We start from the raw sequence: 15,422 nt of genomic DNA, 5'->3' as shown, positions 1-15,422 counted from the left end.
AATAAATTAAAAAATACAAAAAAAATTGTGATAAATAAATACAAATAAAAAATAATATACTGATCAAAAGCTACAATCCCACCACAAGTTAAAAATAGAAAAATTATTTCTTTGATGTACAAATGTAGGACTGAACTGAATCTAATTATTTTTTGTTTTGGAAGCAATAAAAACATTTAGATTTTTGACGCACCCAGAGTCTGACTGATGGGCTAAATAAATAAGTTGAGACAACAAGAAAAGATAATTAAATAACTGAAAAGAATAGATAAAAACTGAAAAAAGATATATACATTATTTGCAAAGACAGACAGAACAAACCACCTCTCACCTTTGTGGGTCAGCAGGGCCTCGTCCAGGAATTCAGCTGTGGGTCGAAAGTGCACTGAGATGTCGGCGTCAGTGAAGTCGTCCACCTCAATGCCCATGTAATGGACGTTCATGCCACTGTAGAAGGACTCGCCCGTGTAGACCCCGGTGCCGTGTGCGGTGTTCAGGATGTGGGTGATGCCCATTCGCTTCAGACGAGCCCTATTGACTGCGACCGATCTGAAAAAGAAAAAGAACTGTAAGATGACGAACAACTTGTCTTGTGCATGAAATTTCTCCCTCACTTTCTCTGCAGGTTGTAGGAGTCTAAACAGTAACTTCCTAGCATACATTTGGAAAAAAGTTGCACTAACACAGCTGAGAACTGAGGAGTTAAAACAACGTTCTGTTGATTCCTGACTTCAGAAAGAGCCATCAGATGAAACAACTCAAGGTCAGTTCATTAGCTTGTTCTGGAGCTGTCAACCCTATACAACCCCACATGTTTGTCACTGGCTAGCAGGATTTGCTCAGTTGTTGTGGACATGCAGACATTTAAACTTCCCATTTTTGGGCCTCTTTAGGACTAAAACATTTAAGGAAATAAAACCAAGTGAACTAATTCCACCCACTGTCAACGATGGTTCAGCTCAAAGCTCCAGAAAAGCTACTAAATGGCTCTTGTGTTTAAGCGTGAACTTTCAGCTCATCACAGAAAAGAAATCCTCCAAAATAACACAAGCTTCAAACACCTACAGTTAAACCTGAGTAGCAGGTGAGCTGAAGGACTAAATGCTCCTGTTTGGGCTGGGATCCCTGATCAATGCTTTGGCCGTTTTAAGTGAAACTACCTTTTAAAACTCTAGTTTCTTTAGACCCCATGGGCACTCACTTTTCAGCTATGAAGATGCTGGGCCACACCTCGTCCACAGGATTAATGGGAGCTTCCAGGCGGTCCTGCACCATGGCCCTCTGGATGTCCAGCACACAGGGGGTGTTGTAGGGGCTGCGGTCATCAATCATGTCCCTGACCCGGTTGTAGAGGTCCTCCACCATCAGCTGCTCGGCGGTCTCCAGTATGGACTCTGGGACGGAGTCGGTGCACACGCCTCGAGATGGCAGCTCTGAGGAGGATAGACAGTCTGTAGCAATGATGACAGTGAAATGATCAGAACCAGATCGTCAACTGACTGTTCTCTGTTTTTGATGTATGTCAGGGGCAGTACACACATTAATAAGCATCACTGTAAATGTGCCAGTGGGAGCCACTGGACCAGGACTAATTAAGGCTGAGATTAAAGTCCAGTTAATTGCTCTGACATCCTGAATTAAACCCAGAACAGATTGAGAACCAGTCCACTGTGACCTGCTGGGGAGCTGACCACCACGGAGCTGACTCCACTAGAACGCCAGCCCCTCACACATCACATCACATGTGCCGCCAGCAGGTTAACACTGTCAATGTGCCACTGAATGGCTGGTTGTTGTTGAACAGTGACCGCATGAAGGCAACAGGTGAGGAGTGGATTAAAGGGACAGTTTGACACTGGGAGAAGTGTGTATTTGCTTTCTTACTGCAGGACCCTCATGACTGCATTGAGAATATGAAGCCACAGCTGCAGCTGGTTAGCTTAGCTTTGCATGAAAGAGCTAGTAACAAAATCTGCAGCCAGCGCCTCAAGAGCTCACAAATAAAACACATTACAAGTTTGGTGCACTGCAACTGAGCAGACGCCATCTGCTGAGGAAGTCTGTGAGGTGGGTTTTCAAACAGGTAAAGCCACAGTGTGGGCCTGTATTTAAGTATGGTTTCTAACCCCTCGTAGTGAAGCTAGTTGGTGCCTCTCATTTCACTTGCTCCTCTGTTTTTATGGGTGAACTTAGTACACGGTCAGCTCCCAGTGGGACTACAGGTGCAGTACCCCCACTTCATCCTAAAGGACAAATGACATCTGAGTCCATGTGCAGACAGTTCAAAACTAGAACACACTGATGTCTGTCAGTGCTGTGCAGCTTCATAAGCAGCCCCTCATTAGCACAGCTGTATTCATCGGGAGCACCGTCCTCCCTGCAGATAAAACACGTGTCGTCCATTAAGCTGCCACCAACGTCATGTCACCCGAGAAATCTGATCCACAAACTGCTCTGTGATGTGTCGTAACAGCTAATTTCCTCAATCAGCCCGGCTCTGCTTGTCCAATGAGAAACATCTCTGTCTCTGTATGAGATGTAATGAGCTGAAGGGGTGAAATGTGGATTCACAGTAACTGAAGATTATCTGATTAAATGATGGCCGTTGAACATGGGTGTAGAAATCAGTTTTCCAGTGCTGCAGATTATTAAAAGCAGACAATTGTGTTAAAGTGAAAGGTGGCTCGCCACCAGATTTACCTCCTCATTCCTAGTTTGACACAGGACAAAGAAATATTCTGGAAAGACATGATAACACATATTCCTACTGTAAAATTCAAATACATGGTTGCTTTATAGTTTTAACTTGAAAACTACCCAACTTCAAATCCAACTCAACCACAATAGGAGTTAGAAAACACAGCCTGCCTCCACGTGTCTCACCCTGTGTCTCACCCTCACTGATGATCTTCCTGGCGGCGACAGCTGATGAGAGGTGGATGGGCTCCATGAAGATACTTGCAGCGTCAGAGCCCGAGATCATGGAGAACCTGGAGTCCGACACCATGGACAAACTGGCAGGCAGAAAGCAGAGGTTCACAGAAACCACCCCTGAGAGGGTAAAAATACACATCTGGAAGACTCTGTAAAAATCTTCTGTATCTCCTTATATTTGTGTAGCTTATTTCATTTAACAGGGAAAATGTGAAACCATTTAAAAAGTTGTACTAGAGTTAGCTTAAAGCTAATTTCCATGTGCAGGACACCAAGACAACATGTCACAAACTAAACAGGACAGTGTGTATGTTAAACAGTTCAGACGCCAGAGCCAACACAAGCAGCAGAAGTCACAGTGTTTGTAGCAGATTTATTTGTATCTGCTTTGCTTTGTGTGGTAATAATATTTAGCACTGTAACTGCTTTGCAAAGCAACATTTAAAACAGCCCAAAAACTATGCAAAAGAAAAAAAGGTGGATCATGTGACCTTCTTTGAAAAAATGTGGCTCTATTTTGCCGTACTGATGTTTTAGTCCTGCAGCTGACAGGACAGTGAAGTCCCAACACTGATCAATATTACCCATACAAATATCACAGTGGTAGAAAACATATGTGGATGTTCGTTTGGTGCAAATTTTTACTAACCCCAGGAACCCAGGGAGAAGGTGCAGGTTTAAAGTAGCCGAGATGTTCATGATCAGGTGAGCACTCACCTGGGGGAGGGACAGCGGAGGTAATGGGACTGAACCCCTCTGACGCCCCTGTCCTCCTCAGTTCCATCAGGAACAATCTGATTGCCACGCTCTCCGCCCTCATTGGATGACGCCATGGCAACCAAATCCCTCCTTCCTGCTGGTAAGACCGGATTCCTCTGTCCAACATGTGCACAGAGGAACAGTCACAAAAAATAAATGCAACGTTTCAAGCTAATTTTTATTGATTAGGTGTTTAGTAAAATCACAGCATCTACAGGAAGTCCAACAGCAGAGGTTACCAAAATAAAAGCCTGTGAGTTTTATTTGCACTACCCTCTTCATCATCTCTTCTCACAGAGTAAAACACAGTGTTTGTCATGTTATCAGGCTGTTAAACTGTTGGTGTCCCTTTCGCTTTTGATGCCGATACCAAAGCCACTTTGTTCAGTAGCTGCTGCACAAAACCTGCCCACCGCCTGCTCTGGTTTCAGCCTGTATGATGAGCTAAGCTCAGCTGATCCTGGCTGTAGTCAGTACTAGAGCCAAAACAGCCGAGTTAAAATGTCAAGCTGTTGTTTGGAACTTCCCAGATAACGAGTGTGATGTTTTACTGCTGGTCACACAGACGTCATCTCAATCTGTGGGAAATTCTAACAGGGATTTTCCACTTTTTACTGTTATTCAATAGACAAAATTAATAATTAAAATAATCAATCATAAAAATAATGATTAGTTCAATGCCAAGAAAGTGACTATTGTTTTAGCACAGGACCCTGTGACAACTGTTATGTTGCATTTGTGTTACCACCACATGTTGAGAACAATAAAAATGAAAACTTTGGAAAAACTCTGGAGGGTTTTCACACTGATGTTGTTAGTCTGTGTGTGTGTGAGTGTGTGTGTGTGATCCAAGGCCTGCAGTGGATCTATTTTTGGGTGAAGCGACAGCTGCCTCAGAGTGTGTCAGGCCTGGCAGCAGCCGCTCTCTAGAAGGACACAGCTTGAAGCCTCACAACAACAAAACAACACTTATCCAAGTGTGAAAACTCACCAGAGTCTGTCTGTTTCCTGGGTTTCATTTAAGACACTACATCAGTGTGCGTCTGTGTCACGCGTGTTCTTACCTCAGTGCTGTTGGTCACAGTGTGAGCGTGGGGAAGGTCATCTGGTCTGAAGCCGATGGCGGCCAAACTGACACTGGCCAGTCCTCCCCCTCCGGGTCTGTGGAGGCCCTGACACCCAACACCAGCTGCAAGTAACTGAGTACTTTTACTCAACTACAGTGGTACTTAAAGACACTTTACTATGAGATCATAATATATTTTTTGATCTATGCGTTTCCTTCCTTCTGTCATCTTGCTGTTTTTACCTTCCTCCTGTTCCCTGTCCTTGTTTCCTTTCTTGTGTCCTTGTTTATGTTCTTCTCTCTTCCTTTTAGTTTTATCAATCAAAAATTAAAAGTTGATTTAAAGTGCTATTATTGATGACTGACAGAATAAATGTGAACATTAATAAAACAATGAGCCTAATGTATATAACACTAAATAATTTTTAAAAATCATAAAATAAAAATATACAAAATATTTGAGGAAGTAAAAAATGTAGTGACAAATAAAAAACAGCTTAAACAGCTTTAAAATCCAAAGCTAAAAAGTAGGTTTTAGGTTTTCTGTCTGCCCTCTTTCCATCATTTTTCATCCTTTCATCTGTTCTTGCTCCTTCTGTCTCCATCCCTCCATTTTCTCTTTTCTTTCCTTTTGACTTTCTTCTCCTTCCTTCTGTCCCTTCTCCCTTTTTCAGTCCTCCTTTTCTTTCATTTAGCTACTTATGCCATGTTTGGTTCCTTTTGGTTCTCCCTCCACTATGTGTGGCTAACATGAAGAGTAGCTGCTCTATCATAAAATGTTCACACCCTTTTATTTTGCATTGGCACTAAATGGTGCTGAAGTAGAGCTGCTGCACATGAAAATCAGCTGAACCCAAGTGTTAACAGTGCAACGGATTCTTGATCAGTTCGACTCCCTCATTCTGTTAAGTTGTAGGAAATGAAACATGCACACATTTCACTGTCTTTTTACTTTTTATTGCATCAAGGACGAATCCAAAGTGCTTCTGTCTGACAAGTGCTTAAAGGTGAAATGAGATCTTGTCCAGTGGTTTGTGTCACAGTAGAAAGTGGACTAACACTGAGTGGGTTTAGCAGGTGGTGGGTGGCATGTAGGCTGCTCCAGCACAATCTGAACACAACAGAGGAAACACAAATACTGCTCCATGAACAAAGGCACATAGAGAAAACAGCATGACATCGAATTTGGTCAAGCTCCAGACACCAGAGAAAGGTGAGGTGGCCTGTCAAGTCCATCGGGGTCAGTATCCCATAGCTGTAGTGCCACGGTGCACATGGTGCAGGTACACACCTAGCAAGAGTACAGTGACACTCAAATATGTTAATGCTACGAATTATCAGACTACTCTGGGACCCATCCCAGTTTTCTTCCACCTTCAGCAGTGCCTCAGAGACACTGGCACAGGTGGAGCAGATGCTAATACTTTAAAAACATACTTGAATGGTGAAATAAAAACTGGTCTGTATTACATTCATTTTAGAAAAACAAAACACTACCTGTGACTAGTCAGTGTCTCTAAAAATACATCTTTTCATAGTGTTTGGAGAGTTCAGACAACAACACAGATTCATATATACAGTAATATACATGTAATAATCATGTAAGAGTGGGAGAGAAGTTTATTAAACCTCTTGAGAGTGGTGAAAAGAAATCCACAGATTTTCTGCATTCACATTCACAGCGAGTGTCTTCCTGAGGGAGTTTTAGCTGGTTTTGTTTTTGTTAATAATTGTTAGTTTTAAACACGTTGTGTTTTTGGAATAAAGAGCATCAAAATACTGGAGTATGCACTGAAAACATGCAGCACAATAAATCTGCCCAGACTGCTGCAGTTACATTCAAAACACCGGAGGGTGAGACAGACGTAGAGTGAGACATATTCATGTACGTCACTGTTCGCCAAGACAACTAGACATAAGCCAGTCATTGTTTCTATAATTAAAAACAGCAGGAGCACTCAAGGTATTTGTGTGGACGTTAAGCTTATTGTCTTGTGTAACTATGAGGTTAACACTTTGTAAACACACCAGCAGAGAACACTAAATCAAACTGACGGCTCATCTCTCTTCTCCAGACCTGAAACAACCAGAATCTTCCATATCAACACTGCACTTTTTTCTATTTCCTGAGAAAACCAGCTGCGTTTTGGGGAGGAGCAGCGTGTGCTGATGTGGCATTAACATTAAGTTACTTTGTTTCCAGTGTGAGACATCATGAAGTGGTTGTTTGCAGAACTTCACTTCCAAATTTAAAAGGTTTTAAGGTAACTTAACTTATGAGGATGCTGACATTAAAATCTTGCCACCTGCAGTTTCGACAACAGCAGGCAGCAGAAGACACAAAGAGAGGAGCTGAGATCCAAGACTAACGTGCTGGTTACCTACACGCATGGCCTCATTGCACCAGTTCTGGTGTGTTTGCGTCTGTCTGTTGATTTGCTTCATTGTGATGAGGCTGAGGTCCTTCAGGTCACCAGGTGCTGGAACAGAACACAGGTGACAGCAGAATCTCACTGTGAGCATGAAAACAGGCTCCACAGTTCAGCCACTGTTGTCAACAGACACAGGCAGCACAGGGACGGCAGCTCCGCTCCTCTCAGCTTCAGCCACATCTTTTGGCCCAGTCATCAAACTCTTTCTTGCTTGGTGGTCAACATCCTTCTTTTCTTTCTCCCGTTTGTGTGCGGCTAAACTGAAGCTCGAGAAAGGCAGGAACTCGCAGCAGTATGCTGGCGGCAGGCATGGCACCAGGTGCACCGTGCCGCTGTCGTTCATGAATTGGACGCAAGTGTAGGAATCCTGTGGTGACCGGCTGGCAGTGACAGTGGAAGTGTCAGGAGCAGGGCTGGGAAGGCCAGGATGTCCCATCATGCTGTAGTCTGTCCCCGGCAGCGACATAATCTCCAGCCTCGGAGAAGACGCATCCAGAGATGGGGTGAAGGCTTCGGGAGGCGAGGAGCAGTAGGGTGCCAGACTCTGCACACACGAGGCTGCGTTTTGTTGATTATTAACAGGCATGAGGTCACATGGCACCACGAGGGGATCCTTCTCTGTGTCTGTGGGGTTGGACAGAACACTGCAGTCCTGCGGTGTGGTGAAACAGACATCGTCAGCGCTGACCTGGTCCCACACTTCCTCAGTGTAGCTCGGAGGTCTGTAGCTGTGGAAGGTACTGAAGTGACAGTTGATTTCATCCCAGTTCCCCTTCTGAGGATGGAAGTGTGCAAGAGAAGGAAAAGAGGGAAGAGGTGAAGACAGAAAAAGTAGGAGAGACAACAAGATGCAGGCCGAGAAGGAAATGCAGGCAGGTACAGAAGGAGAAGGAAAGGATACAAAGCAGGTCGCAAGGAGAAGTGAGCAGGCAGATGGAAGAATACAGAGGGAAATGAATACAGAAGCATCAGAAGAAAGATTTCCCAGTGACCCTGAAAGCAGCAGTGTCTGTATGAAGGTGTGTTACCTTCAGGAGGAGCGGGTCAATGCCAATAATCCGTGGCTTGGGAATAGGTGGCAGGAAGTACTCCTTTATTCTGAAGGCATAATGATGAAGAGGGTAAATTTGAAACAGCAGCACACTAGTAAACACGCCAACTACACAAACATCGACAGTCAGGTGAGCACCAAATGTCTCAGCTCTCAATAGTCCGACCCAACAGCTGCCAGCGTATTCTCTCACCTTCTGCTCTGTGGGATAACACCGACAGCGACAACCAGCACAGCCACGACACCGACACCCGTCAGCAGAACCACCAGCAGCTGTTTACCTGCACATGTTCAACCACACATCTCATCAGAGCCTCCTGAAAATTTCATCATCATCGTCATGGAGACTGTGTGCTGGCGTACCTGCCGCGGGTCTGGCGGGGACGCTCATTGTCAGTGCGGCGCTCCACTTGCTCCACAAGCCGTAGTTGTGTGAGCGACAGCGAACTCGCACCATATAGTCACCGACGGGTAGGCCAAGCAGCTCCAAGTGAGGCTCCCGCAGAGGGTGCATCACCTGATGACAAACAAACACTAAGATTTAATGGGGTTTCTGAACAGTTTATGTGTTTTTAATAGGTAAAAACCTATTTCAATTTCCCAAACTGCACAAAATCCTTTCATTAGTTTCTGTTTCAGTCAAAGTGAATCAGTCTGCACCCTGGGTTCACACAGAAATTCAGTTCAAAGATTTGGCTCAGTGTAAAAGGCCTTTCAGTGTGTTTTGATAAAACCTCTTTTTCAAGATTCAAGATTTTTATTTGCCATTTATGCATAAACAGACAGTCTAGGCATATAGGAATTCTTGTGCAGGGCTCTCCTGGAGTCTATTAAAGAGTTTAAAGCCAAGAGAATGAACACCTAGTCTTAATATAAGAACACCCAAGAATACAAAGGAACACAAAATACAAAAAACAAGAATACAAATAGTTGATAAAATTGTGGACACAGGAGTAAGATAGCAGGTAAAATGGGGAGTTTCAGATATTTCACATAGTGTAATTGTATATGGTATTCTACTTAGCAGGGTAATGAGGGGTTATCGCACAGGTTTTTCACATTTTGTATTTGCCATCAGTCTTACTGCAGCAGGGAAAAAGCTGTTGTAGAATCTTGTTCTGTGTGTGATGATACTGTCGGATCTATTGTGCCTGAGGTTGTGGGTGCAGTTTTTGTGTCTGAGCAGAGTGTGAGCTGGGTGGAGTGGGGCTCTGATTATGTTCTCTGCTCTTTTGCAACAGTGCTGTGTGTATATTGTGTCCATAGCAGGCAGTTCAGTCCCAATGATCCTCTCTTTTGCCCCTTACAATAATTAAAATGTTTTAAAGTGCCTTTTCTCCTCAACCCACTTACTGTTAAGCAATTTAGGATTAACAGCCAGCCAAGTAAATATTGTGCTTTTGCACATCTCTTAAATTTTAACTTTAAGTACAAATTAATCTATTGACCTGGATGTAATGAGGATATTTCTACATGTTTTTTGCACAATTTAAGAGGATTTATCATCTTAAAATGAATCAGACACTGTCTCATGAATCTATACAAACTCCACTAAAACCTGTTCATACTGTACAATCAATCAGTTATCCGTTACTAAGAGTGGGTCATCTGAGGAACAACCCTGATTTCGTGCCTTAATGTCTAGACTTTATATGTAACTGGTGAATTTAAAGTTACACTACTACATTGTCTTCACTTTCACTTCTTTCATAGTTTCCTTTCTTTGTGTTATTTCTTGCCTCCTTTAAGTGATAAAATGAAAACTGTCAGAACTGGAGAGCAAAGTGCTTTTACTTTTACAGGCGTGAGAACATTTTACTGCTTCTTTTCTCATGCTGAAGTTAAACCCTGTGAGACTGCAGGTTGCTGTACCTTCCAGTTGTCGGGCTCTGTAAGTCGTCTGTACTGCAGCTCGTACACCAGCGTGATCCAGCCGTACTGCAGGTCCGACGGCACCGGGTACTTCCAGGACAGCAGCACCCTGTGGCCCAGCTCATCTCCACCAGCACCTGCCAGCACGTAGGTCAGGTTGACCGGAGCTTCAGTCTGAACTGTGGACACAGGAACACGCCCAGCAGGGCGTGACACGGTGAACACCGAGGCTCAGAGTGAGGACCCCTCCGAGGAGCGGAGGGAGAAGAGGAGGGGATACTGCTGGAGTTTGATTTGACTCTCACTCTTGCAGAGAGTGAAGTTAGTTAATGCATCTTTGAAGTTTTTCTTTTGTGCTAAAATGTTCCACAGCTAAACAAAGGATTTCTGGTTTCAGCTTTAAGGGATCCATCAGACTAATTACAAGGTCACATGAAGTGTTTCTAATGTTGCTGAGCATTTAAAAAGTCAGCCCTCCACACCATAGGCAGCTGCTGATTATGCATTTAAATAAAGTGCTGAGGTTTATGTCTGAGGCAAAGTTTTATATTTTTATTACTGTTCTGTGTGGAGCTAATGGCATCTAAGCAAACATTCATCCAATCAGTCCTAACACGCCGTCTTTAACATGCTAAAACAAATGTAGCAGAGAATAAAACCACATCTTTCTCACGTACAATCACATACTGGTTCTGTTTAGACTGGAATCAGCACCGATCCATCTGCCTGCCAAAAGAAGACCAGAGAACTTAGTCCTCTTCTTCCACCTGATGTAGAACTAATCAGGTTATCTTTATTCTATGCTCCCAGCTGTGTTTAAAGACACCCACTGCTCCGACTGGTGGCTGCACAGCTGGTCGCACTGCATCACCACGTCTCCAGGCTGCCTATAAATATTAAATCAGCCAGCAGGGTCTTTGTATGGGTCTCCCACTGCTAATCTGTCAGGCAGTTCTGGTTCACTGTGCAGAAACACTGCCTTGTTGAATGTGGTTGCTTTCTGTTGCTGTTGCTGCTGAGCCGAGTGTGTGGCTGCTGTGGAGATAATCCAATAAATAACTCAGCCCTGAAAAGAAGAAATCCCTGATCACATGATCCTTGGTCGACTTTTACATGCAACTGAACTGACCGTTTTTAAGATGCCCTGACAAAGAAACAAGCAAAAGCAACAGGAGTGCAGCTGCTGGTGGAGGTACTCCCAGTGCACTAAATAGCAGGAGAAGTGGGAGGCATGCTGAGCAATCCCACACACCCCAGTCCTCACCTATCTCTGCCACGTCCAGGCAGTGCTCCTGGGAGGTGTAGTTCTTGTGGGTGGTGATGGCGGTCACATTCATGCAGTAGATGTTCCATATGGACGTGTGGCTGCTGTCGAAGTGACAGCTGTTGGGGCCGGCGGTCATGTAGTCGGGGCATTCGTGTTTGGGCCCTTTACTGTCGGGGAGAAGAAGAACACTCAGCTTCCTTTTTGGGTACAAGACCATTAACTGTGGCCACCTCATCTTTTCTGTTATTATCTATTTGTACAGAGCCTGACATTCAGTTTGTCTCAGCTTAACACTGTATGAAGCATTAATACAGAGCAAACAGTGAACTCTGATCCTTGTGTCCTGCTTCTTAAAACAGACAATCTCTCAGGAACATGGAGGGTTTGATGTGAGCCTGTCTCACTTTCCAAACAATTTAGTTGTTTTGACCTGTTCCTAACAGAATCCCAGATTTACATAAGTGGTCGTCTTGCCAACACATTAATCCCTGGAGGACAACAACAGTCGAGTCAAACAGTCAGTGGAGCTGTGACCAGCGACGCTGTGTCAGGTCACAGGGACAAGCCACAGGGATGTCTCCTCCTCTGTTCATATGGCCTGTCATCAATATTTGGCGTTGGACCAGTAACAATAAACAAAGAGGAGAGCAACGATAGTGACGGGGTCAGTGGAGAGACCAGGACGTTTCACATATGGTTAACATTTATGGAGAAGCTTCTGATCAGACCAAACTGGAACGAACATAACCCAGCAGTTTGGGAGGAAACAGGGCCATTTAACTGTCACACACACGACCTGGTTGTTATTCTTGTGTGCACGTGGCTCACATTTCAGTTACATCAGTGCATGTGTGGCAGTTTAGGAGCTCAGCGGTGTTCACACCGGAGCCGGGTACATGGCACTGACACACACAGACGGGAAACAGCAACACAAGGCTGGGATGCGGACACAGCCTTTATTTGAGTGGTTGCACTGCAGAGTAAGAAACTTCAGAGGAGGAGTTTTTCTGTTCTGTGTACGTGGGTGTCTTAAACTATAAAGTATGTGGCATAGCCTACTTATTCAGGACCATAAAGTTTTGTCCCCAGAAGAACTGCCCCCTGTATGTGTGTGCTGTGTACGTACTCTCTGGAGTAGGTGAGGAGGTAGGTGATGTTCTCGCCGTCCGTCAGGTTGTCCAGCGGATGCCACCAGCAGGTGAAGTCCTCCATGTTGGGCGAGCGACAGTAGTAGATGTGAGGCCTCGTTGCCACGGCGACCTCTTCTGTGAAAGAAATCACACAGTCATGTCAGTACGTGCTTGTCTGTCGCCATGGACGCACCTGCAATAACGCTAAGGCGTCAGGTGTTTGGACACAGGCCTGTAGACAGGTGAGGGTTGTCACTGTCACACACACGGTCACGCTGCTGTTTAAAAAGATGCAGCTGCAAACAGCTGTTTGTCTCTTGCTTCTTTTAACCTAATTATTATTTAATGTCTGTCTACAGACGTCCCAGAGGTTAAACTGTGGACGTTCACTGATCCTCGCAAACACTTCTGCCCTCAAAGACAACATATTTGTTGTACGTCTGATTAGGTTCAGTGCACGTGTCATCTCAGCACAAGCGTTAAACACATACTTTTTATCTTCTAGAAGAAGAAGTGAGGTGGTCAAACTTGCTCTGCGACGTGAATTCTGCATCTGAACATAAACATCTCAACAAGTGGAGGAAGATGCCACAGTTCCACTTATCAGAGGAAACTCTAGTTTGCTGAGTGGAAAACGGTCTCTGTCTGTGGTTCACTGATGAAGGAAGAACTGGAATCCCCTCCACAGAACGTTAGAGGAAAATGAGCAGCGACAGAGTGGACAATGAGACGGGCATCATGGCGCCTCTCTCACTTCCACACAGCCCTTTTCCTAATTGTGTTAATACTGAGTCAGCATTCACATGCATTTTCTTCAGGAAATGCCTTTGTCTAGTGTCATGTGTTTCAGCCTCCAACACACACTCATCTAACCCTGACCTAGAACTAGATATCTCAGGAACACACAGGGAATTTCTTTGAACTTGGCACAAACATCCAAAAGGATACGCCGATTAGATTTTGGTGGTCACAGGTCAAAGGTCACTGTATCTTCACATCTGTCCCCTTCCCGTGAATCTGACTGGCTGGTGGAGACACACATCTGTCTCAGCCGTGCAGCTGCATTTGTAAGGTGCATTTTCACAAATAAAACCCCAACTGTCAGACTCAGGCTGCGACCTTTGTTGTGTGTTAACGTTTCCTGTTGCAGCTTCACCATCAACAGAAGGTGAAAAAAATAAATCAAACACAAGATGAGAATTCAAAGCTGTGAAACAGAGCTGGCTCAAGTAAACCCTTCTGGACACCAGCTGAGATCCACAACAAGACAGGAAGTGGACTCCGAGTCCTCTTTCTGCTCGGTGCGCATTGTACATGAGGATGCGGACGCATTTGTCCCAGAGTTCAACTTCATGTTCTGTTTATTATGTAACAGAGAAAGGTCAAAGCAGTGAGACGCCATGTGACCTCCACAGGTCGCAGCAGTAATCCATCAGAGAATGTCTGAGGGCAGCGGGAAACAAAAGCCTGTTGTGTTGCTATAAGAAGCTCAGTGAGCCCTGTGGCTTCTAAACAACAACCTCCGCTTGTCAGAACAGACACACACTGTGCGCCAAAAGACTGACACCGGCTACAACCAGATTGGCTGTAGGGGGTCAGAAAGATGCAGATGAAACACACCATGTGATGGACGGATCACAACGTCCGTGTTCTACACAGCTGACTAATGGTGACTGAGGGGGAAAACAACAGACAGATCACACAAGCTCGTGTTAATCAGAACAAACAGAGGCAGAGCAGCTCTGAATGAGCTCAGTGCATCTTCTGGTTTGATGATTCATCTCACCCCTTATTTAACATGACCAATCTTCTCTCTGTAGCTTTGTCTCAGACATATTCACAGCACATGGATGCACTGACATGCACTTAATGTTGATGCATTCAGACCAGGCGAGTCCACTACAATGCAGGTCACATGATGAAATGACAAACTCTCATTAAGAGGCAGGTCTGTGAAGCCCTCTGCCATCCAGGGTTCACCTGTGTGATCCTTGTGGAGGCTGGTGGTAATTAATAAGCTCTTCACTGCTCATGCTAGCAATTATGATGAAGCAGAAGCAGCCCACAAACTGACTCAAACCAGCTGAACTCGTGGACAGAATCGGGTTGTCTCCGGGCTCACATATCGACTGAACATCGCTCTAATGTCTCAACTAACGTTTGAGGGTTAACTGCAGTGTTTGAAGGAAGAATCTCAAAGTCAAAACAGTAATGAAAGGGCATCAGTGATGCTCAGAAATACAAGCAGCAGAGCTGAGTCACGCCTCTGCTGAAGTATCGACAAGCTGCCAACACATCCAGCTGAGCTGGCAGCTGTCACACACAGCTGTCGTTCTCGCTCTGACTGGGTTTTTAAATAGTCGCTCAACTCTCCACAGAGTCTGTGCTGAGCCCAACATGCATGTAACGGGCCAGGTGTCTCTACATGTACAGAAACCACAAGCTCCACTCCTGGTTCAGTCTAATCAGAATCATACTGTGCAGTTCATTCTGTTCAATCAATGACAGACTGCGGGAGCCCGTCTAGGTTCAGTCAAGACTGACGGAGGGTCAGCAGCTCTTCCTGGAGCAGGTGAACACGTGCACTGACATATTGACTGGAAGCCCAAACCCACCGCTCAGAAGATCAACTCAGGTTCAATCAGCTGTGACGGAGGCTGGAAAAACAGTTCCTGCACGTTTCTTCAGAAAGCCGAGGCCATCCTTTGATGTTGTGCAAAGCTGTGGAGAGTTCATTGAAACCGTGTGTTCACTTTCTGCTCCTGCACACACCTAACTAGCCCATCTCTCTGGTTTCACTGGAATAAAAGCACAGAAGCAGCTCCACATCATCAGACTCACCGTGGTCGTGTCCGTTGCTACGAGAGACATCCTGGGTGATGGCGGCGCTGCAGTCCACCAGAGGAAGTAG

At 44.9% G+C, this 15,422-nt stretch overlaps 2 protein-coding genes across 2 annotated transcripts in view; both read right to left on the bottom strand.

Annotated features, from left to right (window-relative positions):
- The window catches only part of dusp27 (dual specificity phosphatase 27), an 8,716-nt gene extending 3,819 nt beyond the window's left edge, over window positions 1-4,897 (bottom strand). Inside the window, exons 1-5 of the mRNA XM_020591919.1 lie at window positions 4,758-4,897; window positions 3,652-3,809; window positions 2,896-3,014; window positions 1,202-1,433; window positions 332-549 (exon numbers count right to left, since the gene is read on the bottom strand). Coding sequence (XP_020447575.1) covers window positions 332-549; window positions 1,202-1,433; window positions 2,896-3,014; window positions 3,652-3,767 — 685 coding nt within the window. The 5' untranslated portion in view covers window positions 3,768-3,809; window positions 4,758-4,897. The remainder of the gene's footprint in view (window positions 1-331; window positions 550-1,201; window positions 1,434-2,895; window positions 3,015-3,651; window positions 3,810-4,757) is intronic.
- A 1,159-nt stretch (window positions 4,898-6,056) lies between these two features.
- Window positions 6,057-15,422, bottom strand: crfa4 (cytokine receptor family, class I receptor 4; the record flags this gene model as incomplete). Its single annotated transcript, XM_020592112.1, has 8 exons — window positions 6,057-7,966; window positions 8,220-8,289; window positions 8,436-8,523; window positions 8,606-8,759; window positions 10,115-10,293; window positions 11,379-11,548; window positions 12,508-12,646; window positions 15,353-15,422. Coding segments are annotated over 8 exons (1,536 nt in total), but the record flags the coding sequence as incomplete, so codon positions are not given.

The sequence above is a fragment of the Monopterus albus genome, unplaced genomic scaffold, assembly GCF_001952655.1.
Source record: "Monopterus albus unplaced genomic scaffold, M_albus_1.0 scaffold16.1, whole genome shotgun sequence".
In the NCBI taxonomy this organism is placed as follows: Eukaryota; Metazoa; Chordata; class Actinopteri; order Synbranchiformes; family Synbranchidae; genus Monopterus; species Monopterus albus.
Note: the sequence above shows the minus strand (reverse complement) of the source record. Positions and strands in the feature narration are given on the sequence as shown.